A 23,316-nucleotide genomic window follows, 5' to 3' on the forward strand; every position below is an offset into this window, starting at 1 on the left:
AGGATTTGGTAACACCAGAGAAGTATTAAAGGCTCTGTGAGGATCAGTGGCTTCTCTTCTCTGTGTCCTCTGATGTTTGTGGTCAGTCTGGACATTAGAAATCACTTCCCTCTCCTGGAAAAGTACACAGTATTACCACGGTTTACTTCTATACACCATTAAGTCCTCATTTACTTAACTAAAATTTAAGATAAACCATGTCAACTAGTGTTTAACTCAACACATATGACCTTCTACATGTTAATCTACAAAAACAAAAATAAAGCCTGAGCTCTCAGCTGACATGCTAATATGTAACTTTTGAGCTGCTTGTAGAAATGATCACTATCATAAAATCGGTTAATCCTACATCTTAGTTTGTAAAATAAATAAATAAATAAAAACATAACCAGATAATAAATTGTTTCCTTCGTCTATAAAGTTTAAAGTTTGCTAAGCTTTTACTTCACTACGTGCACTGGCGCAAGATAGCTTGCTAGTTAGCCTAAAAACAACCCCGACGTGACTTCTTGTTCATTACCTCGTCCATCTTCAGTGTTCTTCTCGTTGTAATCACATCTTTGCATGTTCACCTGAGCTTCTGTGTTTTCCTAAACTCACCATTGCGACAAAGCAACATTTATCTACGCCAACATTGCGTTGGGTAACCAAGATAAGCAACCTGTTTGATAGCATTAGCTTTAGCAGCTAGTTAACAGCTGTTTGCGCTCTGAAGCAAGGCGGCCTACAGCGACACCTACTGGTAATACAATGTAAACGACAACTTAAAAAAAAGCAAGCTTAAAAATCTATCATTTATAAGAAATCTTTTATTGAAATAGTCAAAAGAAAAAACAAAATGTAAAGAGAACCAAACCTTCTTCTGCAAACAGTATTTTGGTTATTTACAGAAAAAAGAATTTGATATAAAATAGGCACAGTGAAAGAGTGAGGTTAACTAATTAAGCTCACTTGAGGTTCACCTGATTAGTCAATGACACAAGATACAACCTTTATGATTGTGCTGCTGTGGAATGAGCAGCACTGTTAAATGTTTGGATAGTACCCTCTAAAAATGTGCCCAAATCCTGTGCAACAATCTCCTGTTTTTATTCTCTCTTATTTTGAGTTGTACGGGAAATTAGATTGCACTATTCTTAGTGATAAACAAAAAGAAAACACATATGAGGGCATTTCTACACTTTACTGATTGTAAACTGTCAGGGACCTAAGCAGCTACACCAGCTTGACACCTCCTCCCCATGCTGATCACCATTCTGGGTGGCATCCCATTTCTCAACCAGGAGTTGTTGAAAGTCAACGAGTGTTGCTGGGTTGATCACTCTGACACAGACAGCATACCTAAACTGTTCCCAGGTAGGTAAGAACATTTATTCCCATACACAATTAAAGTTATTGTTCACATTTTCATTAATTCATTCATTAATTCATTATCCGATCCGCTTCGTCCAATTAAGGTTAGCGGGGATACTAGAGCCTATCCCAGTAGTCTTTGGGGGAGAGACGGGGTACACCCTGGACAGGTCACCACCAGTCCATCACAGGCATTTTGAGTAATACAAAATACAATATCAACATCTATAAAGTGAGCAAAAATAAAATATTACTCTGTAAAACACTGTAAAAATCCTCTGTTATAAAATGAGATGTAAGTTTCACAAATACAGTGATTATTATATTCAATTATCACATATAAATATATATATATATATATATATATATATATATATATATATATATATATATATATATATATATATATATATATACATATATATATACACATATATATATGTGTGTGTGTGTGTGTGTGTGTGTGTGTGTGTGTGTGTGTGTGTGTGTGTGCAAATAAACAGCATCATATCCTTGCATTTCTCATTTACATGAACAAATTTCCTTAACCAATTCCTAAGTTTTGGTACACATATACATTACTTTGTGTCTTGTGATAATCTTTGGCCATCAGCACAGAAAATAAAACATTTTGTTCTGTTGTTGTATGAAAATGAAATAACCCAGAGCTTCTTCTCCCAGAATATCTCCCAGAATATGTAAACAAGACAACATTCAGTTTAAAGGAACACAAAATGAGTCTTTTCAAGTCCTCATGTGGCTCACTCCTCCTTTAGCCACCTGGTTTTCCCCAAGAGAGCAAGTGGTATCACAAACGAAGCTGATGTGAGGAGAAAGCAAGTCTGAGCTCCTGCAATCCAGTAAACTGTGAAGCAAAGGGAATTGTAAATACATTATAGCAAGATATAAACTATTCAACTAAACTATAAATGATTTGTTGTCTAAAACTTGTGAATTCAATCAATTGTAGCTGTTTTGGTGACACATATTAAAGCTGGTCACAGACTTTTCTCTTATTATCAGTCTCCTCACCAGATGATGACACAACTGGTCCGAGTGCTCGGGCCAGGGCACCCAAACTACGCAGGATCCCCATCACAGTACCCTTCTGATTGGCTGAACCTGGAGGAATATTCACGGTTGATCATCAGCAACATTATGCAGATTATAGCAGAATAAAAACGGTGCCAGTTAAAATGAAGCTTACCATGGTCTGACACAACGGTTGAAAGGCAGGGCACGACCAGGGCAGCCGCTGCAACAACAGAACATCATACATCATTTACATGTAGATATGTTTCAGGCATTAGGTATATTTTACATCATGAGGTGATATATTAAAACACTATTTTCCATCAAAATTCATTTTAAGAAGCTTTGTGCAATAGAAATATTGTGAAATATTGCAAAATATTGTCCGCTTTTCCAGACAATTACATGTACCTGACCGTTTTTAAGGGGAATTAGTTGGGTTTTTTTTCAACTCACTTACAGTTGTGCTCATATTTATTCATACCCTTTCATTAAAGAAGGTAATAATAATATCTTGTAATAATAAATAAAAAAAATATGAAAATAATGACATTGTTTTCTATTTCTGGTTCAATAAAAAAAAAAAAAATTTAAAAAAGCAAACAAATAAGATAATTTATTACATATTACATCACTCATAAACTAATATTTAGTTGAACAATCCTTTAATGTTTCCACTACAGTCAGGTGTTTTCTGTTCCTCTCAGTCAGACTTCTGCACCTTTTGACAGGTATTTTGTCCCACTGTTCAACAGAAACGTGCTCTAATTTGTCCAGGACCCTTTTCTTTGTTTTTTTTTTTTTTTCTTTCTTCATCTCAATTAAATGAAAAAACAGTGTGTTATACTGCTAAATTATATTTTTGCAAATTTTTAGTTATTGTTCCTTTTTAAGTCTCCAGTTGAGTGACTGTTGTAAATTCAGCCTTTTCTTTAATGAAAGGGGATGAATACATATGAGCACAACTATATCATCCACTTTTGACTCATTTGGGGATATAAACTGTACCTAATTCAAAAGATGAGCCAGTGTTGTGTCTATACACACTGCAACACACAACTTGACAAGGAACCAATTTAAATGCTATCTTTACTTAAAAGATGCATAAGGCTAAGACAATTCTTTAGTTGCATTTATGCAAAATGTCAATTAAAAAAGTTTGACTTGCCTAAAATCTTTACACCAACAAGGTGATTTACAAAACGGTATTAACTGGAAACTTTACACACTTGAAGAAACTGGAGAAGTTTAGTACAAAAGAAGTGGTATCCCCTAAAACATGATCGGACGAGCTACACTTGGAAGTGACTTTCTTTAAATTTAGGACAAAAACATCCAGGAAAGACCAAACACAGGACCAGAGAGATGCCTTTAGATGTTCAGTTTATCTGTCAACTGTTCACTGAAGCCCATAAAAGAATTGTTGTCAAGAAGCCTTTCTCAAGGCAGGGAAACTGGGGAAAAAGGTTGACACAAGAACTGGACTGAGAATCCATTTCATTTTCCGAACCGCTTAGTCGCGGGAAGCAGAAGCCTATCCCAGGAAACACTGGGCATAAAGCAGGGCATACTCTAGACAGGTCGCCATCCATCGCAGGGGCTGGACTGAGAATACTCCCCAGAATCTGGACCTCATTTGTATTGAAGCAATGTGGGATCTCCACATTGAGCTTTAAAGAAGAGCTTTAAATATAAACTGGAAAACTATATTCCTGCAACAGCTAAGACGTCATGCCTTTGCAAAGCACTGTAAAGGTTAATGTACTGATTGATAAATTACACACTGAGTATATTACTTGATTTAACTTTACTTTAAAATAAGTTTTCTTACAGGGCTTTTATTGGTTTAAATTCCTAATCATTTTAGACTTTTAATGGGAGAGTAAAGTCCACACAAGGTCAAAGTAACAAAAAAAAAAGGTTGGTTTTGTTGGGTTATTTATCAAACTCATTGAAACCACACTATGACTCACCAAAGGAGTATAAAGCCAAGCCAATGTAAAGCATTGTTATATTCCATGACAATCCAATGAGGATGAATGCTGGGATCAATGTTGCAATTGCCTAAAAGTAAGGAACAATTGTCAGTGAAACAACAGCAGTTAGTTTTATCCCACCAGAATTAAGAACTTATAATTGTTGAAGTTTTAATTATCCAAACACATTTACCGTACGAACAGCCCTGATATGTTGGCCAGGTTTAATTCTGCGAGCGTAACCCCCCTGGATTGTAGCCATGACAACACCAATGAAAAAGAACATCTTTCCTTGCTGCATACTGTTGAGAGAGAAAAAAAAAAAAAAGTTTCAACCCAAGTTTTCTTATCAAAACTGATTAAATTTGCATTCTTAGCTCCGAGCTCATACCTTGTAAACTGGAAGCGCTGATGAGTCAGAAAACTCAAAGTAAACTCCAGACCGGAGAACAGGAAGAGGTAGCTGAAATAAACCAGACCTAACATTTGGAGCTTCTGCATTCCTGTAAAAAAATCCCATCTCCAGTCAGTGTAATAAAGTCCTCTCATGTTTTATAGGTAAAAGCATCTCCCTTACATGGAAATCTAGTACTTACTTTCTTTTGAAGGTGGATCTTTTGTTCTGGTAACAGCTACAAAACGGAACAAATAAAGTGGGTTGAGGAGGTCCCACGAGTCCCCACACTCTGAAGATGAGGCCTGGATCAAAACAAAATGTTACTCATCTCTCTGACTGAACAATGATTATGCAAAAACATGCTCTCACTTGATGTTCTCAGTGTTCTTTTGGTGTTTTTGGTTAAGCAGATTTCAGCCTGACTAACTCATCAACTACAGGAATCAAACACTGAAAGAAAATCCTGTCCTTCCATAATTGTTTAAATAAATGAAGATGTATATGAAGAGGTATATGCACAAATCTGAATAACTTATTTCTTTTGTTAAGTCTTCAAAAGCTACATTACAGATGATGGAGATATCTGAATAATAGGTATTTTAATGTGTGCAGTAAAATCTAAAAGCTTTTGAGCATCAGCGCAGCAACTACTCAGTTAAACGGAGCAGTAAAAATGGGATCAAAACATGGATTTTTTTTTTTAGATGATTTTATTATTTTAAAAACCTAAAAGTATTATTTTAGCTATAAACAAGATTCCAAACATGTGTGGGCCTAATCAAGCTTACTTTTGACACTTATGGTTCAGTTATGGCACTGGCAAGTTGATGTGTGGACCACATGCGGTCCACATGTTAGTTGCTGGCTTGGAAGTAAGTTACAGCAAATGTGTAGGCCAAAAGTGATCCAAATGGCAAGGACCGCAAGTGGTCATGTGGCTGTTTTGTGGCAGCCACACTCATGTTGAGTCAACATGGTAAATCAAGGTCATAATAGACTAAACAAAACTGCAGATGTGGGCCATATTTGGGTCAAACACTTTTGCTGTAAAGCAGTTAGTATGTGCTTCTTTTCTACGCTTTGCCTCAGTCTGAGCATATTTATGATAGCATTTATGTCGATCTTCAACACTGTGTAATGCACAGCGTGTTTTGCCTAATTTCTTCCTTCATGAACTCAGTGTTACTGTCCACTGTTGTCCTTAGCTTGTTAGCTTAGCTTACGATTGACTAGCTGCATACAGGAAACATGAAGAGACATTTAGCCTGGCTTCGCTGTCATCTCATGGGGGGTTGGCTGTGGGCTTTCTTAGCACACTCTAGCAACTTCCTTAAAAGTTTCACCATCAGAGTCTACAAGGTTACTGTTATTGAGCAAGGAACAGCCTAATAATAAGTACAATGATAAAGTGTATGAGTTTTCTACTTAATTTTTTTTTTAATCATGGATTGAAATACTGAGCAATAGATGTGCTAACATATTTAATAACACATTTAGCTTTTTTTTTTTTCTTTGCAGTCTTAAAGTTAAGCTAATCGACTGCTGGCTGTAGAAATATAAATACTATTATAGTTATAACAGTGATTGACTATTTTGCAATATTATGACTTTCATTTCTGATAATTTGAGAATATAGTTCTCCAAAAAACAAAAAAAGCTCAATATTTCTACAAAAATGTATCAATGGGGGATATTATTTTTGTGAAACAGTCATGGGTGCTATTTGCCAAAATAAGTCCTTGATTGCAGGGTCAATCATCTGTATTTTTACAGTTCTTTCCAGGTAACCTTAAAATACCAGGAAATCAGCTCCCTGAGCCGTCACCTTATCGTGGTGGAGGGGTTTGTGCGTCCCGAAGATCCTAGCAGCTATGTTGTCGGGGGCTTTATGCCCCTGGTAGGGTCACCCATGGCAAACAGGTGTCTAGGGGAGGGACCAGACCAAGCACGGCTCATAGACCCCTATGATGACGACTAACCTGGGCATAAATGTTCCCTTGCCCGGACGCGGGTTACCGGGACCCCCCTCTGGGGCCAGGCCTGGAGGCGGGGTACGAGAGCGAGCGTCTGGTGGCCGGGCCTTCGCCCATGGGGCCCGGTCAGGCTCAGCCCGAAAGGGTTACATGGGCCCCACCTCCCGTGGGCTCACCATCTGCGGGAGGAGCCGTAGGGGTCGGGTGCAATGTGAGCTGGGCGGCAGCAAGGGGCGGGGACCCTGGTGGTCCGATCCCCAGCTGCAGAAGCTGGCTCTAGGGACGTGGAACGTCACCTCTCTGGTGGGGAAGGAGCCTGAGCTTGTGCGCGAGGTTGAGCGGTTCCGACTAGATATAGTTGGACTCACCTCGACGCATGGCTTGGGCTCTGGAACCAGTACCCTCGAGAGGGGCTGGACCTTCTTCCACTCTGGAGTTGCTCATGGTGAGAGGCGCCGAGCAGGTGTGGGCATTCTCATCAGCCCCCAGCTTGGTGCCTGCACGTTGGGGTTTACCCCGGTGGATGAAAGGGTAGTTTCCCTCCGCCTCCGGGTGGGGGGACGGGTCCTGACTGTTGTCTGTGCTTATGCACCGAACGGCAGTTCAGAGTACCCACCCTTTCTGGAGTCCTTGGAGGGAGTGCTGGAGGGTGCTCCTTCTGGGGACTCCATTGTTCTGCTGGGGGACTTCAATGCTCACGTGGGCAATGACAGTGAGACCTGGAGGGGAGTGATTGGGAGGCATGGTCCCCCCCCTCTGAACCCAAATGGTGTTTTGCTATTGGACTTCTGTGCTCGTCATGGATTGTCTATAACGAACACCATGTTCCGGGCTGCACGGTGGCGCAGTGGTTAGCACTGTGGCCTCACAGCAAGAAGGTCGCTGGTTCGATCCTTGGCTGGTTTGGTCAGTGGCCTTTCTGTGTGGAGTTTGCATGTTCTCCCCGTGCATGCGTGGGTTCTCTCTGGGTACTCCAGCTTCCTCCCACCATCCAAAGACATGCAGGTTAATTGGTCACTCAGAATTGCCCCTAGGAGTGAGTGTGAGCATGAGTGTGGTTGTTTGTCTCTGTGTGTGGCCCTGCGATGGACTGGCAAGCTGTCCAGGGTGTACCCTGCCTGTCGCCCAAAGCCAGCTGGGATAGGCTCCAGCTTCCCCGCGACCCTGAATTGGAATAAGCGGTTCGGAAAATGAATGAATGAACACCATGTTCCAGCATAAGAGTGTCCATATGTACACCTGGCATCAGGATTCCCTGGGCCGCAGTTCAATGATCGACTTTGTAGTCGTATCGTCGGACCTGCAGCCACATGCCTTGGACACTCGGGTGAAGAGGGGGGCGGAGCTGTCAACTGATCACCACCTGGTGGTGAGTTGGCTCAGGTGGTGGGGGAGGAAGCCGGTCAGAGCTGGCAGGCCCAAACGTGTTGTGAGGGTCTGCTGGGAACGTCTGGCTGAGTCCCCTGTCAGAGCGAGCTTCAACTCCCACCTTCAGCAGAGCTTCGAACATGTCCCGAGTGAGGCGGGGGACATTGAGTCCGAATGGGCTGTGTTCCGTCCCTCTATTGCTGAGGCGGCCGGCCGGAGCTGTGGCTGTAAGGTAGTGGGTGCCTGTCGTGGCGGTAATCCCAGGACTCGTTGGTGGACACCAGCAGTGAGGGATGCTGTCAAGCTGAAGAAGGAGTCCTATCGGGCCTTCTTGGCCTGTGGGACTCTGGAGGCAGCTGATGGGTACCGGCGGGCTAAGCGGCATGCGGCTTCGGCTTCGGCCGTTGCCGAGGCAAAAATTCGGGCATGGGAGGAGTTCGGCGAGGCCATGGAGAAAGACTTCCGGACGGCTTCGAGGAGATTCTGGTCCACCATCCGGCGGCTCAGGAGGGGGAAGCAGTGCTCCATCAATACTGTGTACAGTGGAGGTGGGGAGCTGCTGACCTCAACTCGGGACGTTGTGGGTCGGTGGAGGGAATACTTCGAAGACCTCCTCAATCCTACCAACACGTCTTCCCATGAGGGAGCAGAGCTGGTGGACTCAGGGGTGGACTCTCCTATCTCTGGGGCTGAAGTCGCTGAGGTGGTCAAAAAGCTCCTTGGCGGCAAGGCCCCGGGGGTGGATGAGATCCGCCCGGAGTTCCTTAAGGCTCTGGATGATGTGGGGCTGTCCTGGCTGACACGCCTCTGCAGCATCGCGTGGACATCGGGGGCAGTACCGCTGGATTGGCAGACTGGGGTGGTGGTCCCCCTTTTTAAGAAGGGGGACCGGAGGGTGTGTTCCAATTACAGGGGAATCACACTCCTCAGCCTCCCTGGTAAGGTCTATTCAGGGGTCCTGGAGAGGAGGGTCCGCCGGATAGTCGAATCCCGGATTGAGGAGGAGCAGTGTGGTTTTCGTCCTGGTCGCGGAACAGTGGACCAGCTCTATACCCTCTCTGGGGTCCTGGGGGGGGCATGGGAGTTTGCCCAACCAGTCTACATGTGCTTTGTGGACCTGGAGAAGGCATTCGACCGTGTCCCCCGGGGGCTCCTGTGGGGGGTACTCCGGGAGTATGGGGTACCGGACCCCCTTGTACAAGCTGTCCGGTCTCTGTATGACAGGTGTCAGAGCTTGGTCCACATTGCCGGTAGTAAGTCGGATCCGTTTCCGGTGAGGGTTGGACTCCGCCAAGGCTGCCCTTTATCACAGATTCTGTTCATAACTTATATGGACAGAATTTCTAGGCGCAGCCGAGGTGTTGAGGGGATCCGACTTGGTGGCCTCAGGATTGGGTCCCTGCTTTTTGCAGATGACGTGGTCCTGTTGGCTTCATCTGGTCGTGATCTCCAGCTCTCGCTTGAGCGATTCGCGGCCGAGTGTGAAGCTGCTGGGATGAGAATCAGCACCTCAAAATCTGAGACCATGGTCCTCAGCCGGAATAGGGTGGATTGCCCTCTCCGGGTCGGGAGTCAGGTCCTGCCTCAAGTGGAGGAGTTTAAATATCTCGGGGTCTTGTTCACGAGTGAGGGAAGGATGGAGCGCGAGATCGACAGACGGATCGGTGCGGCGTCTGCAGTAATGCGGACTCTGCGCCGGTCTGTCGTGGTGACGAAGGAGCTGAGCCAGAAGGTGAAGCTCTCGATTTACCAGTCGATCTACGTTCCTACCCTCACCTATGGTCATGAGCTGTGGGTCGTGACCGAAAGAACGAGATCTCGTATACAGGCGGCTGAAATGAGTTTCCTCCGCAGGGTGGCCGGGCTCTCCCTTAGAGATAGGGTGAGGAGCTCGGTCATCCGGGAGGGGCTCAGAGTAGAGCCGCTGCTCCTCCGCATCGAGAGGAACCAGTTGAGGTGGCTCGGGCATCTGGTCAGGATGCCTCCTGGACGCCTCCCTGGTGAGGTGTTCCAGGCACGTCCCTCTGGGAGGAGACCCCGGGGGAGACCCAGGACACGCTGGAGGGATTACATCTCTCGGCTGGCCTGGGAACGCCTCGGGATCCCCCCCGCAGAGTTGGCAAATGTGGCTGGGGAGAGGGAAGTCTGGGCTTCCCTGCTTAGGCTGCTGCCCCCGCGACCCGACCCCGGATAAGCGGCAGAAGATGGATGGATGGATGGATGGAAATCAGCTACAACATAACTGCCTTGTCATTGTTGGGGGAAATAGTGACACGTGGGGAAGCATAGTGCAGACTTTCTAAAACACTGAAGTATTTCAGTTGCATATTTACTTGATGTTAGAGAGCTTAATGTCTACTCTGACACTGATTCAATCACATAAACATGTACAGAAACAACCTTTGTTTAGGTAAACCGTGTCTTTCTCATATTTGTGCCTCTGTGTTTGTATTTGGCTCAGTGGAAGTGTTTCCATAAACTAACCTTTACATCCTTTTTTAATGTCTCAGGCAGCATCAACCAGATAAACAGCAGATCGACCACGCTGAAGGCTAAAGCGAGCAGGGCTGGAGTTTCATGGAGGACATTTCCTGTTGTTTTGGAGCTGATGGCGAAGTAGGCACCAATCAGAGGTCCAACAGTGAACCCCAAGGAGAAGGAAACACCAATCATTGCCTGTTTATAAGAAAATTACACAGATTTTATTAATTTTTCCCCACTTTTTGACCCATTTACAACAAATGTATAAATTGGATAATTAATCAGCAAAATTTGAAAGTTAACTGTTTTGATAATTTTATAACAGATATTCTATTCTATTCTATTCTATTCTATTGTAGTCTAGTCTAGTCTATTCTAGTCGATTCTATTCTACTGTAATTTAGCAGATGCTTTTATCCAAATCGACTTACATATGAGTGAGAACAACACAAGCACGAAATAATCGACTTAGTAAAAAACAGAAACCTTTGCTTACCATTCCTCTGTTCCGTGCTTTTGGGCATGGCAGGTCAGCTACGATGGCCGTGCACAGGCTGACGTTGCCCTTACAAATGCCCCCAATTACCCGAAACAAAAGGAACATGCTGAAGCTCTGGGAAACAGCCCAGACTGCATAGGAAGACATCAACCCTAACTGAAACACAAGGCACCCAATTAGATCTGAACGAATCTGTGCTGGTGGCAGATAAGGACTATGACTCATGACAAGTGAACTAGTTTGTGTAAAAATAGGAAAATTAATATTTTTTACAGCATTCAGAAATATTAAGGTCTATGTTGTGTGGTTGTACTCACTGTGGTAAGTATGAGGAGGGGTCGCCTGCCGTATCTGTCCGACAGAGCACCTGTTACAGGCGACGAAAGGAACTGCAGCAAAGAAAACAGTGACCCAATAAGACCTGAAAGGCACATTAAGGAAAAATTAAACATAAAATTGACCCTACAAATGAAATGTCTGGTGCATTTGTTGTAAAACCTAATCCTACAAACCTCCAAAAAGGACAATGTTGTATTTTTTTTCTAGAGGAATTCCAACGGCCTCCCTGAACCAGTCCACAACACTCTGCAGAGACTGATACATGACATCCTGTCCCAACAAGAAAGAAAGAAACACAAATACGTCACACAGAGGCTACAGAATCACCAGTAAAGAGGTCAGGTCAGCGTGACTCAGCATGCTGAACGCTCACCAACTAATCTGATCACTCATGAGCTGGTTATGGTTTTTATGGAAGAGATTCTTCACACAGAAGCCTCTTTGTCCTGAGACACTGCAGTCTGAGCATCGTGTTCAGTGAATCCCACTGAAAAGGGCTTTACTTCAACAGCAGATTATAATTTTAATAATAAAATACATTAAAGAAACAATTTAACTAACCCCTGTTTGTGCATAATGTTCCAAAATGGAGGGCAGCAGGGGTAGAATTAGTGTAAATCCCAGTAGGTCCAGCAACAGGATGATAAACACAAAGCCGATGACCTTGGATGAAAAGGAGCCTCCATCCTCTGCTGATTTGTTCACTTCTGACATTCCTCCAAATGAATATAGTGTCTCTTCTGTTGACAAACAAAAAAAACATTACAAACACTTTAATCCAACACCACACCATAAGTAATTCACCCCTCTGAATCCATTCTGCCGTTTTAATCCATGATACTGTCAGACTATATTTATCTGACTGCATATGTTTTATTATGCTGTACCCATATTTGGATTTACTCCAATTAAATTCTGATTCATTATCACTTTTTATTATTAAATATTATCTGTAATATGTTTATCTGGCACAAAACAGAACATTTGCAAAGTCGTTTCTCGTGTACTTGAGAATTCACATTTGATAAAGGATCTTGAGTCATACGCTGCAGGTTTGAAGATAAATAATGATGCGGCACATTACCTTTAAAACAAACAAAATCTTAGACATACAGCATCCTTATCAGCATTGCCTGGAATATCATACTTTACAATCATATTACTAATGTTATTACTGGGTAGTTCAGTAACTGGAACAAAACCTTTTCTATTTTATGGTTCTTTTCAGTTACAGTATATCCTGGTTTCTTGGAATTGATTGCAAACAATCTATTCTAAAATCCCAAATAAAAAATGACTAACTTTACTTTCATTTTACAGGGTCACTGTGTTGTCACTTTTTTCTACTTCTAACAAATTTCTATTGAAATAAATATATTCAGATAACTAAACAGCATTAAAAAAAAAGATACTTTATAGATTTTATACACAGGAGGGTGTTATCCACTGTTCAAGTCCAGTGTTTAAGGAAACATAACAAATTGTAAAGGGATTAGAAAGACAGGTTCAAATTTATTTTATTTCTTCATTTGTTTTAACATTTTTGCAATTACTTTTTGTCTTACAATTATTTTGGCATAAAAAACATAAATACTACATCACTACTTTGTTCTTATTGCATTTTTTAAATCATTTGAAATATTGTGTTTGCACAATTGTAACACATTTTATTTTCTCAGCATTTTCATGCTAAATGTGTTTTTTATCAAAGACTAAACAGAAAAAGTTTTGTTTAATTTTATATTGTGTTTATTAAACTGCTTATTTGTTCAATATTCCATGTCACAATATCACATTTCTATAGTTCCTTTTCAAAAATAATACTGCATTTACTAAAGTTTGATAAAGGTAAACATAAATAAATGATCAGGCCACCAATCAATGCAAATACACACGTAGAACCAGTTGAAGGTTATTGCCATGGAAGGTTTCTTTTCCATGAACAAATCAACACAAATAAAAGTTAGTATATGTCCGTAAAAGTGTTATTCATGACAACCTTTCTATTCAACTCCTCTTCTTCCAGTAAATTATCAGGAAACAGACTGAAAAAAGTCGCTCAAGGAAGAAGGGATAAATTCCAGTGCATGAAGAATAGACAGTCCGACTCCTGCATGAACTCCTCTTTCCAGTTTAACCATTATCCCAGAATCAAACATTTGTAAAATAAAAGCTCCATTGCAAAGCAAATCACATTGTTTAAACAAAAGTTTTCCGCTAAGTAAACGATCATATTATAGTAATGAATATGAAAGAGCAATACCACCTTTAGGGATTTTCGCTCAACCTAAAAATTCACTAATAGTGATTTAACTTACAGTAATTTTGCAGAGCGATGAGAGCAGAACAGCAGGTTGTAACACACACATACACACACCCGAAAGACGCGATCGCCTTTATCTTCTCCTCTTCAGACGTCCATTTATACGAGTCCACACCAGGAAGCGGAGTCCTCTTACATTTGGATGACAAGAATGTCGTAATCACCCACACTACAAGAAGATGCCTTCACGGCATCCTCATCGGCTCGTAAATTTCCACTTCACGCTCGAGAAGACTTTGGCAATAATTTTACACTTAACAGATAATGCCAATTAATAAAAACCATATTCAGAAAATCATCCCAGGCATGTTTCGCCGGTAAGTGGGATTATACGAGTAAAAGGTTTATTCCTACCCTTTAAAGTGCGTGTTTTTACTGTCAGCTGTTATTAGGCAACTTGCATCGTTGTGTTTGACAAGTTCCTTTATTTAAATACCCGATAAATCACGCAATATTCTTTTAGAAAAAGTATGGTTGTGGTCTATTCGGTGTGCTTTATAGAGAGAAAGATGTAAAGGTGGTTGAAGAAACAAGAGAAAACTCTCATATTTGAATAGAGCTAAAATCCTAGATAATTTAGTTGCCCTTTTTCCATTTCAGATCAAAAACTAACCATTCACACTAACAGTGTCGCTTAGATTTATGCAACAAATTTGCCCCCCCCCAAAAAAAGAAAAAGGAAGATATTAAATTTATTTTGGACTTTTATTGCAGACATTTGAATGTTTTAAGGACTGAACATGAGGGGTTGGTGCCATCACTAACATAATTTGAAACTAAATAAAAATGTCACAAACTTTAAAATGTGAGAACAAGCAAGTTTATCTGAAATAAAAAGAATTTAATAAACTTCCACCACACCCTTTAAATTTAAACATGGAGTTAAGGTCAAATGCCCAACAGCAATGTAAACTTTTAATACAATCTGGTATTGACCTTCAAGAAACATTTTTATCTCAACAGTGCAACAAAAGTATAAAACAGGTTAACATTATTTCTTTTAAACTAATAATCTCATACTAGCTTGATGTATCAACTGCATAGATGTAGAAAAAAAATTGAGTATATCAAAGTTTTTTATAAGACTAACTTTGATATTATTTTATTACAAACTCGATTACAATCACCATCATGTTCTCAAGTTTTATGTCTCCAGTCAGGCATCAGTTCAGTGTGTAAAAGCCGTTTAATAAAAGCTTGTCATTGCAAGAGGTTAAAAATCTATAAAACATTACAAAAAATGATTTAATTGCAATTTGTTATTTAGCAAAAATGAAGGCAAGTGAGAAAAAAAAAAAAGGGCAGCTCCTCAAAACATAACTTTCCACACAAGAATGGATACTGCCTCAACTCTCCACGACACGAAGGAAAATGTCACATTCTATGACGCACAACATGGCGATTCAGTTCAGAAATGTTTGCAAGGTTTCGGCCACAAAATTCACAAGCAAACCGGTTCTCCTCGTTCTGGACTTCAGCAGCTCCGTCTGTGGCCATTTCCACATCTGTAAAAGAAGATAAAATAGCCTCAACAGTTACACAATGTTCCCCCAAATTCACTACAGCTTTAAGAAATGTTTATGATTGAATAAAATGTAAAAGTTGTGAAAATATGCCCCAAAATTCAAGGCTTAATATCAGTTATATAATTTCACACTTTCATTTCACTATAGGGGTAATTAGAATAATTAAAAAACAGTTAACAAAACATTTCAAAATGTTAAAAACAATTATATAATCTTATGTGATAAAAAGTGAGTCTCCAACTTTTCGTCTAGTATATAAAAGGCTTTCCAGTTCAGTTTGGTTCCCCTAAAACTACAACACTTATGAGATTTTACACAGTGAAAGTCAGTATTTTAATAAATGTAAATTTGATTTAAAAAAAAAAAAATCACAGCTTTTAAAGATTGGAGTTCATTCGTTTAAATCAAAATGATTCATCTACTCTGATCCAACCTTTTTGATATAATAGTCCATTTGTACAAATATAGTTTAGGCATATTGTATTTTTCTTTAACCCAGTGAAGCCAGTCCAGATTACCTTTAACTGGACATACTTTATATTATGTATCTTCAATGCAGCTATATTTTAGACCCACTACTATAAGGTCTGTTAAGAGGAAAATATTTGCTCTGGATGGAGATAGCCTTTACATTTTAATAACTACAAAACTAAAGACAGGAATGAATATCGCTGCTTTTGAGTTGAGACGTTTACACTGAGGTCATTAACCTTGTGGAGTGACACACTGATCTTATTCGACACAAAACAGGAAACAGTTGACTACAATTTCAGTAAACATTTCCCATAAGTTCATTTCCTCACCACGGGCTTAATTATTTCCTTTAGAGGTCATAATGTGCCAAAACCATAAAGCTTCCTCTTGGACGCCGTCTCCAGTAAGGAGACATATAAATGCAGAAAGATCTCCATTTCCAACTCCTCCTCCTGTTCTCACTCTGACATCACAAACCATTGGTGTCCAGCTCCGGTCCTCAAGGGCCAATATCCTGAAGCTTTCCATGTATTCCTGCTCCAACACACCTGACTCACCTAATCAGTCATTGTACACTCTCATTGGTTGTTGGATCAATTTAATGGAAGCCAGGTGTGTTGAAACAGGGATACATATAGAACCTGCAGGACAGCGGCACTCAAGGACGGATTTCGAACAACCATGTCACAAACTAAACATTGATGACTTTATCGGACAAAAAGTCAGAAATTTGACTCTTTTTCTACAAATAAATCCTAAAATGAAATTAACTACCAGTTTTTGAGCCTCATCATCAACAGATGTTTACATGCGGTCCATTTAACTCTAAGTTTTAGGGTTCCTAGTAGAAGAAAAATTAACTGGAAAACCCACCAAAGTGGTATTTCTGATTTCAGAAGTTAAAGGAATCTCACCTTCAAACCCATCATGACTGCCCATGTCCTGCTATGTGCAGAGTTTTTATGCCAGTTTGTTATTCATTAGGTTACTCACACACACACAGTATGTATACATGGTTATACCATATTTGTAGATTAAAACATATTAAACAAGAAATGAAAATGCACTGCAGTATTTGGCTTTTATTGCTTTCAAAAGCAGGCCTGGTGCAAAGCGAGCAAAAGAAAGAGTACTGTAGGAAAACAACCTTTTCCATGTAAATGCATGTATTTTGAAACTTAATATCCAATAAAAAAGCAAATAATTTATTATCAAATGAAAAAAAGACCTTCTCTAAAAGGCAGGTGGTGGTGGGCATAAAAAAAAAACAAGCTATAAGGAACTTCTACTGATTTTCCCACTATGTACTTGATAATGGTCAACTCGGGTGTAATTTTCTTCCGTGAACATGGCAACACAGCAACACCATTAAGATGCTCGTCCTCCATTCCAACTCTTCTTCTATTCATCTCATGAATACAACAGCTAATTTTTACCTTTGTTGACATGTGGAGTGTCCTGGTCCTTGGGGGTCTCTGCATTCGTGTCATCCTGTTTGTCCCACCTCTGCTCCACATGATCAGTCTCCTCTTCTTGCTTGCAGCTTTTAAGACACTTCGGTTCCTCCTTGACATATTCATTCTCAAGCACTGGCATCTGTTCACAAGGCTCAGAAGCCTCCATGCCGTTGTTCAGATTCTGCTTTTGTTCCAGTTTAGAAATTGCAAATGAGACACCTAAACTGTCCTGATGGCTTAACTTAAGCCGTATATAATTGGGTGATAGAGTCAGCAAATGCCTTTCTAATGTGAAACTCCCTTTAGCCTTGGGGTTATTACTCTGTGCATTATTTATCTCTGATGCAGTGGAGATAGAGTTTGTCTCTGGTTGAATTTTGGGATTTTGGTCATTAGTTATGTTGCCCCTGTTGTTTAGCGACAGATTAATGGGCTGAGCCTCTGTGTCCTGCTGCTCTCTGCCCATCATCATCATCTCATCTGTTCTCTTGTGGATTTTGTAAATGCCGCTATCCCCATCCAACTGTAAGATATTGTCTAGGATGTCGTCTTCGACCTTTGCCTCAATGTCCAGTATTCTATGATGAGGGAGCTTAAGATGCATTTTGGGATCCTGACCATTTTCATCTGCTGCGTTCTCTTTACGTTTGTCTTGGTCGTCGTTCCTCTCCTCCTCCTCTGAACCACTGCAATCCTCGTACTGACTTTCTGAACTATTACCTTCTGCAACATTTTCCTGTCTTGCAGTGTGTTGTAATGGTACAACCTCTACTTGTGTTTCAGGGTCTTTCTCATGCTCCTTCTGAGCAGCAGTGCCTGGATTTGCATCATTACACTGAATGCCTAAAATGGAACTTTTGGTTGGGCTTTCCTCCTTTTTATCCTGTTCATCCTTCTCATGTGCTTGGGTAGACATTTTCTCATCGGTACCATCCTCTTCCAAGTTTTCACTTTGTGGAATTTCATCACAATCCGTAAAATATTCTTCACTTTCTTCCTCTTCACTGTTGTTACTGTTTTTGTCATGTTTTTCTGAAACATCCTCCCTTGCTTCGAGCTGATCGAGGGATACCTGACCCACAAGTTCGTGATTTCTCAAAACCTGCACAGAAGAGAGGAAGGGAATTAAATTCAAAGCTTCGCAGTCTTGAGGATAATTTCTACTTAAACATGCTCCAGAGAGCAGATCAAATGTTTTGAATGCATGAATGAGAAATCTAAATTTAGTTCCCTGGAAGTAATTCAAGGATAATTACTTTTGACATTAATTCTTAACCTGATAAACAAGCATTGGATGCCAAAAGTAATACTGCAGAATGCAGGATGTTGCATCAGTTTTTTTAAAAAAATAAATAAATAAACAACTAGAGCTGGGACTCTATTTTAAAAATCTGTGTATTAATAACAGTCTTAATAATAAATTAATCTCAATTAAATGCTTTTTCTTTGTAACTATTTTTATTGGGTAACATGTAAGAGAACAAAGAACCACCATGTCAGAGGAGAAAACAATTTTAAAAAATCTATTATATGTAATGCCATGTTGTCAATTTGCTCAATCTTTAGCAGCACTTCTGTTTTGAGACAGGTATGTTGTCCTTTCCTCGCATTTGGTGTTACATTCAGTTTGTTTTAGTCTCAGTTTATCTGCAAATCTATCCATGTTAATCTACTATTCATCCAGTTCCTCAAAGTATGGGGGTCATCTGTACGCCAACTCCTATCTTGGCAGCAGCTAGCAGTATTTTAACCAGACATCTGCCCTCATATTCAACATTGAATTATTCCCATTTTAATCAAATAACAGTTGCCACAAAAAGCTTACATACAAGTCTCCATTAACACCAGAGAAAGTGGCTATATTTGTCACCGCCTGAAAAACAGAGCTGCTAAATAGGTCTGAAAACTCGCCAACTACAGCTCTAAAGCAGCCAAGCTGGCAACACTACGCTAGAAAAGCTCCGACATGTGCATCAGTGTAATCAGTGCAGCAGGAAATTGTGCTAAGGCATACGTTTCACCTTGTTTGGAACGTAAAATGCAATTAAATGTACTTTTTTTTGTGTGATTAATTAACTGTTATAAACACATTAAATTCCCAGCCCTTTTAATAACATAGTATTGCAAATCTTAATGCAAAATAGAAGACCAGCTTCCAGTGTTGTTACTACTCCTCAATAGTCTAAAGCTTATGACCTCTGATGCACATGCGTCATTAACAAAAAATACATTGTCCAAAACCCGCTCTACACTGCAAGTGGACAAATGAATGTTTCCTGAGAACTAAATGGATTCCAGTCATGCAGAGAAACCTTTAGAGACCTAAAAACCCTCACCTGGTGCTTATCACTCAGGTGCGTTTCCAGGTCGCTCAGCTGAGTGCAGTCAAAGTAGCACAGCCGACACTTGTAAGGCTTGATGCCATCATGCCTCATCGTGTGCAAGCGCAGGTTTTCGGCACTGCCACTCGAAAAAGTGCACTGGTGACAGCGAAAGACTTTGCCTTGAAGGTAACGTGACAGTTTTGGTCGTCGCACCTCTATTGGCACCACGCGTTCCTCTGAAAGGAGAAGATGCACAAAGAGTACTGTTAAGATGACATAAGGGTTATTAATAGGTGAGAAACTGAATGTTATTGCGCATCCAACGCACCGCGATGCAAGACGATGTGATCAATCATGTTGTTTTTGTTCTTGGTCTGGTAGAGACAAAAGGGGCAGAGCAGATCCTTCTGATGAGTAGGTTCAGACTGGTAGGTGGAATGGCCTGTCTCCATGTGGACGTCCAGGGTTTTCCTATTGAAGACAAGTAACGTAAAAAATATGAAAAGTCAAGACAATTTTTGCAGTGTTTCCATGGTAACTAGGAGATCTGACTCTGAACTCTGCCCTGTTCCTACAAATCATCTATCAGCACACTGATCGACTGGCAGCCAAAACCCGTCTAGTAAATTCACGTGTAAGAATTTTGTTCTGGTCTCTGAATTTATAATAATAAATACAGATGTGTGCATTTATGATGCCCTCAAAACCCCCAACAATGAGGTATAAAACTGTAAAAATGCACCATGTTGCGTTTGAATCACAATAAATAGAAAGTTTCGATGTGTCTGGTAGAAAATTAAACTTAAACATTCGAAGAAAATGTGTTTTTGTCTGAGCATTTCTTTAAGCTAATTTCAACACAAAGAAAAGGACTTTAGCATGACTTTGATTGTATTTTGGTCTTTAAATCTTCTGTCTAATAATAATTGCTGTTGTAATAAACATTGCTGTAGTGTTTCCCCTCCCGTTATATGATGGTATGACGATGCATTGCTGCAACTTACTGTAAACCACTGAAAAAGTTGCATTTTTTACACCTGAGGATCTTTTTTCCGTGGCGGTTGAGGTAATGCCGTCGTATACTTGACAGGTGTTCGGTTTTAAAATTACAGATCTCGCAGTGAAGCAGGCCTATTTCAGGTAAAGCTGCTTCCTGCACGGTCTCACTAGACTTGGTGAAAGTATGTGCCATCAAGCTGTACTGGTTCAACTGGCGCTGCACATCACGGGGCTCCAGGTACAGCGACTCTGTAACAGGCAAAAACATTTAGGACTGTACAGCAAAACGTTGCATCGTGTAAGATGCTACACAAGCAGGTTGACTTACTTTCAGTCTCTTTGGGTTCATCATCAGGTTCAGACAAAGCATCCATTTTCTCTGAGGTATCCAAGAGCTCACTACTCGGCCACTGAGTGTTCTCATCTTTGTTATCTGCCTGAACATTATCCTTCTGAACAATATCTTGGGAACCAGCAGCAGAAAGAACATGGATAGCATGTTAGCATGAAATCTCTCCAAGCAAAGTTCTGTTTCACTTCTGGGATAATCATTGTCCTGGCTGGTGAATTCATGCCAGCTCATATTTACAACACAAAACCATCCTAGTCTGATTATTTATCGGCAATCAAAGTGTAACACTTCCAACTACACACTGGCTATTTAAGCATAGCCCTCATCTTAACCTAAACACAGGGAAAAAAGTAATCTAAATGAACAGCGATCATGACATCATAATTATCATAAACTTGAATAAAATAATTGAAGTCCTTTCCATAATCCAACAGTCTAACAATAAAAAAAACAGTATATGGAAAAATTTGACTACATCCACTTGTGCTAATTATCAAAAACAGAAAACAAAAACAGCCTGACAGAAAACAGGCCGTTTTGTTGTTGCTAGCAGCTGCAGCCAAATCAGAAATTGGATTCTGACCTTGATGCTTTTTCATAAAGTGACTCCTCCAGAGGCCCAAAAGACTCGTCCGATAAGCACAGCAGCCACATTGGAAACACTTCTGAATCCCAGATTTGTGGAGGACATACTTGTAGATGCTTTTGAGAAAATGATGGATATACATTTATAAACATACAATCACAATAAACTGATCAACAAGTGTTTTCTATAGGACAGGTAGATACTGCTGAACAAAGAGCATGTGTTAACTACTCAAGAGTTTTTATCTGCAATTTACAGCTTTACTAGTAAGCAGTCCCCAACAGAAAAATGTTTCTGGTTTTCTTTTTAACTGGAAAATCTAAATAGATTTTTACTGGAGGAAAAAAAAACCCACAAAATATGAACCTATTTAATGAAACCTCCAAACCCTAACTGCCCTGACTGTATTTTGAGGTTAAAAAAAAAGACCTACCTCAACTGTGAGTTGGACAGATTGTCCTTTTTGATGGCCGCCATGGCTGCATGGCCGCGCTCATGTGAACGCAGACTTTTGAGTGAAATGAACGTCCTCCTGCATTGTTTGCAAGCGTGTCTTTCTTTATCTTCTACATCTGGCTCAACAGTGACCTTTAAAGGGGGCAGCTGAGGAGTTGGTGGCAAAGTGAGGGTCTCTATTGCTGTTATATTCTCCTGGGTGTGCACTTCCTCCTGTTTGATGAGCTGAAAATTAATTAGATTAACATCGATCAGGCTTAAATTGTAACTTCACAACATGGCAAAACACCAAAAGTGTACATCAGCACTTACTTGGGTGGATGTGGGTTCTGGAGCAGAGCCATCAGGAGATGACTTGCACTCTGTACCCTCTGCCATCTTTACCATACTTGCTTTGTGGCGTTCCAAGTGACGCTGAAGAATTTTAGTTCCGTTTAATATGGTCATACAGTGGGCACATTTGTAGACGCCTGTTGTTTTCCACTTCAATCCAAGTGATATCACTATGAAGTCTGATTTGCAAACCAAGCCATGATGAGAGGTGTAGTGGTCAATGAGCAGCTGAGATGAGTTGAACATCAAGTCGGGACAGCTCTTACATTTGAACCCTGCGCTTTTGTCAGATTCACGACACTGGGGCAAGTAGTTGCGCTTCCGCAGGTTATACTTCTCCATCAGCCTGTATATAGTGTGTGCATCCAGCTTGTGAGTTTTTTCGTAGTGACAACGCAGGTTTTTTCGATGGTTCGCTTTGTACGCACAGTTTTGGCACTCGTATACCATCGTTTTGCTCTGTTCTGACACAGAGGTCAACGGAGCCATCTCAGGAGCACACAAACTGGGGACCGTTTCTGCGACGCTTACTTCTGATGTTTCCTTTTCTGGAGAGTCAACATCCAAAACTGAGCTCTGAGCAAAGTTCACATGCTGCTTTTGTGTTTCAGCTGGAAGCATAGAGGCTGCTTTCTTCCCATGATCCCTCTTGCAGTGGATTTGAAGTCTTGCCATTGATGCATGAATTTGAGGACATTTTTTACATACGTAACCTCTTTCATTGGAACCTTTTCCCAATGAACATTTAATCAAGTTTTCTACAAGTATTTCTCCTGTTTCAAGAGCCTCTGCTCTTACTAGAACATTGGGATGTTTCATTTGGCAGTGAGTGAGAGTTCCATGGTGACGAGTATTCACATATGGACAGCTTGGGCATCTGTAAACGAGTCTTTTGACTTCGGTTGAGTTATTTTCTGGCTGCTGAGCTGATGGCTGATCCCCCAATGAAAATTTCTTACAAGCCTGCTTGTATACAGGTACAAAGTACTTCAAGAAAGCCTTCTTTCCGTGTCTCTTAGAGTAATGTTTCCCAAGTCGAATTTTAGAGAAGTAAAATTGGGGACAAAT

The 23,316-nt window shown here is 40.7% G+C and overlaps 3 protein-coding genes across 4 annotated transcripts in view; all 3 read right to left on the reverse strand.

The window, feature by feature from the left end:
- The window catches only part of LOC306763756 (selenocysteine insertion sequence-binding protein 2-like), a 12,289-nt gene extending 11,697 nt beyond the window's left edge, over positions 1-592 (reverse strand). Inside the window, exons 1-2 of the mRNA XM_079250652.1 lie at positions 521-592; positions 1-114 (exon numbers count right to left, since the gene is read on the reverse strand). The exon at positions 1-114 is cut by the window's left edge and continues 26 nt beyond it. Coding sequence (XP_079106778.1) covers positions 1-114; positions 521-529 — 123 coding nt within the window. The 5' untranslated portion in view covers positions 530-592. The remainder of the gene's footprint in view (positions 115-520) is intronic.
- Positions 593-1,899: 1,307 nt separating this feature from the next.
- On the reverse strand, positions 1,900-13,857 carry LOC306763748 (major facilitator superfamily domain-containing protein 10-like). Of its 2 annotated transcripts, none has more exons than XM_079250644.1 (13): positions 13,796-13,857; positions 11,980-12,158; positions 11,592-11,688; positions 11,397-11,500; positions 11,077-11,235; positions 10,584-10,775; positions 4,958-5,060; positions 4,753-4,864; positions 4,555-4,663; positions 4,359-4,449; positions 2,561-2,608; positions 2,386-2,475; positions 1,900-2,218 (listed from the first exon to the last, which is right to left on the reverse strand). In XM_079250644.1, exons 2-13 carry the CDS (start codon positions 12,130-12,132, stop codon positions 2,115-2,117), a joined length of 1,362 nt encoding a protein of 453 aa, XP_079106770.1. In that variant the 5' UTR covers positions 12,133-12,158; positions 13,796-13,857; the 3' UTR covers positions 1,900-2,114. The 2 variants fall into 2 exon arrangements, with proteins under 2 accessions (XP_079106770.1, XP_079106769.1); XM_079250643.1 differs by having other exon boundaries at positions 13,737-13,819.
- Positions 13,858-14,544: 687 nt separating this feature from the next.
- LOC306763764 (uncharacterized protein) lies at positions 14,545-23,025 on the reverse strand. Its single transcript, XM_079250661.1, has 9 exons — positions 22,228-23,025; positions 21,893-22,140; positions 21,457-21,575; positions 20,850-20,984; positions 20,527-20,770; positions 19,851-19,993; positions 19,535-19,758; positions 17,178-18,300; positions 14,545-15,246 (listed from the first exon to the last, which is right to left on the reverse strand). Exons 1-9 carry the CDS (start codon positions 22,921-22,923, stop codon positions 15,116-15,118), a joined length of 3,063 nt encoding a protein of 1,020 aa, XP_079106787.1. The 5' UTR covers positions 22,924-23,025; the 3' UTR covers positions 14,545-15,115.
- Between the last annotated feature and the right edge of the window lie 291 nt (positions 23,026-23,316).

Source organism: Telmatherina bonti (assembly GCF_933228915.1).
Source record: "Telmatherina bonti genome assembly, chromosome: 13".
In the NCBI taxonomy this organism is placed as follows: domain Eukaryota; kingdom Metazoa; phylum Chordata; class Actinopteri; order Atheriniformes; family Telmatherinidae; genus Telmatherina; species Telmatherina bonti.

Excerpts from the sequence above, each read along its gene's own strand:
- LOC306763748 (XM_079250644.1), bottom strand. The coding sequence starts at position 12,132 with ATGTCAGAAGTGAACAAATCAGCAGAGGATGGAGGCTCCTTTTCATCC. Across the intron at positions 10,776-11,076 it reads AAGCACGGAACAGAGGAATG|GCAATGATTGGTGTTTCCTT; the intron begins GTAAGCAAAGGT and ends TCTTATAAACAG. Across the intron at positions 2,476-2,560 it reads AACCGTTGTGTCAGACCATG|GTTCAGCCAATCAGAAGGGT; the intron begins GTAAGCTTCATT and ends ATATTCCTCCAG.
- LOC306763764 (XM_079250661.1), bottom strand. The coding sequence starts at position 22,923 with ATGGCAAGACTTCAAATCCACTGCAAGAGGGATCATGGGAAGAAAGCA. Across the intron at positions 18,301-19,534 it reads ACCTGAGTGATAAGCACCAG|GTTTTGAGAAATCACGAACT; the intron begins GTGAGGGTTTTT and ends TCTTCTGTGCAG. Across the intron at positions 15,247-17,177 it reads CACTCCACATGTCAACAAAG|ATGTGGAAATGGCCACAGAC; the intron begins GTAAAAATTAGC and ends CTTCTTTTACAG.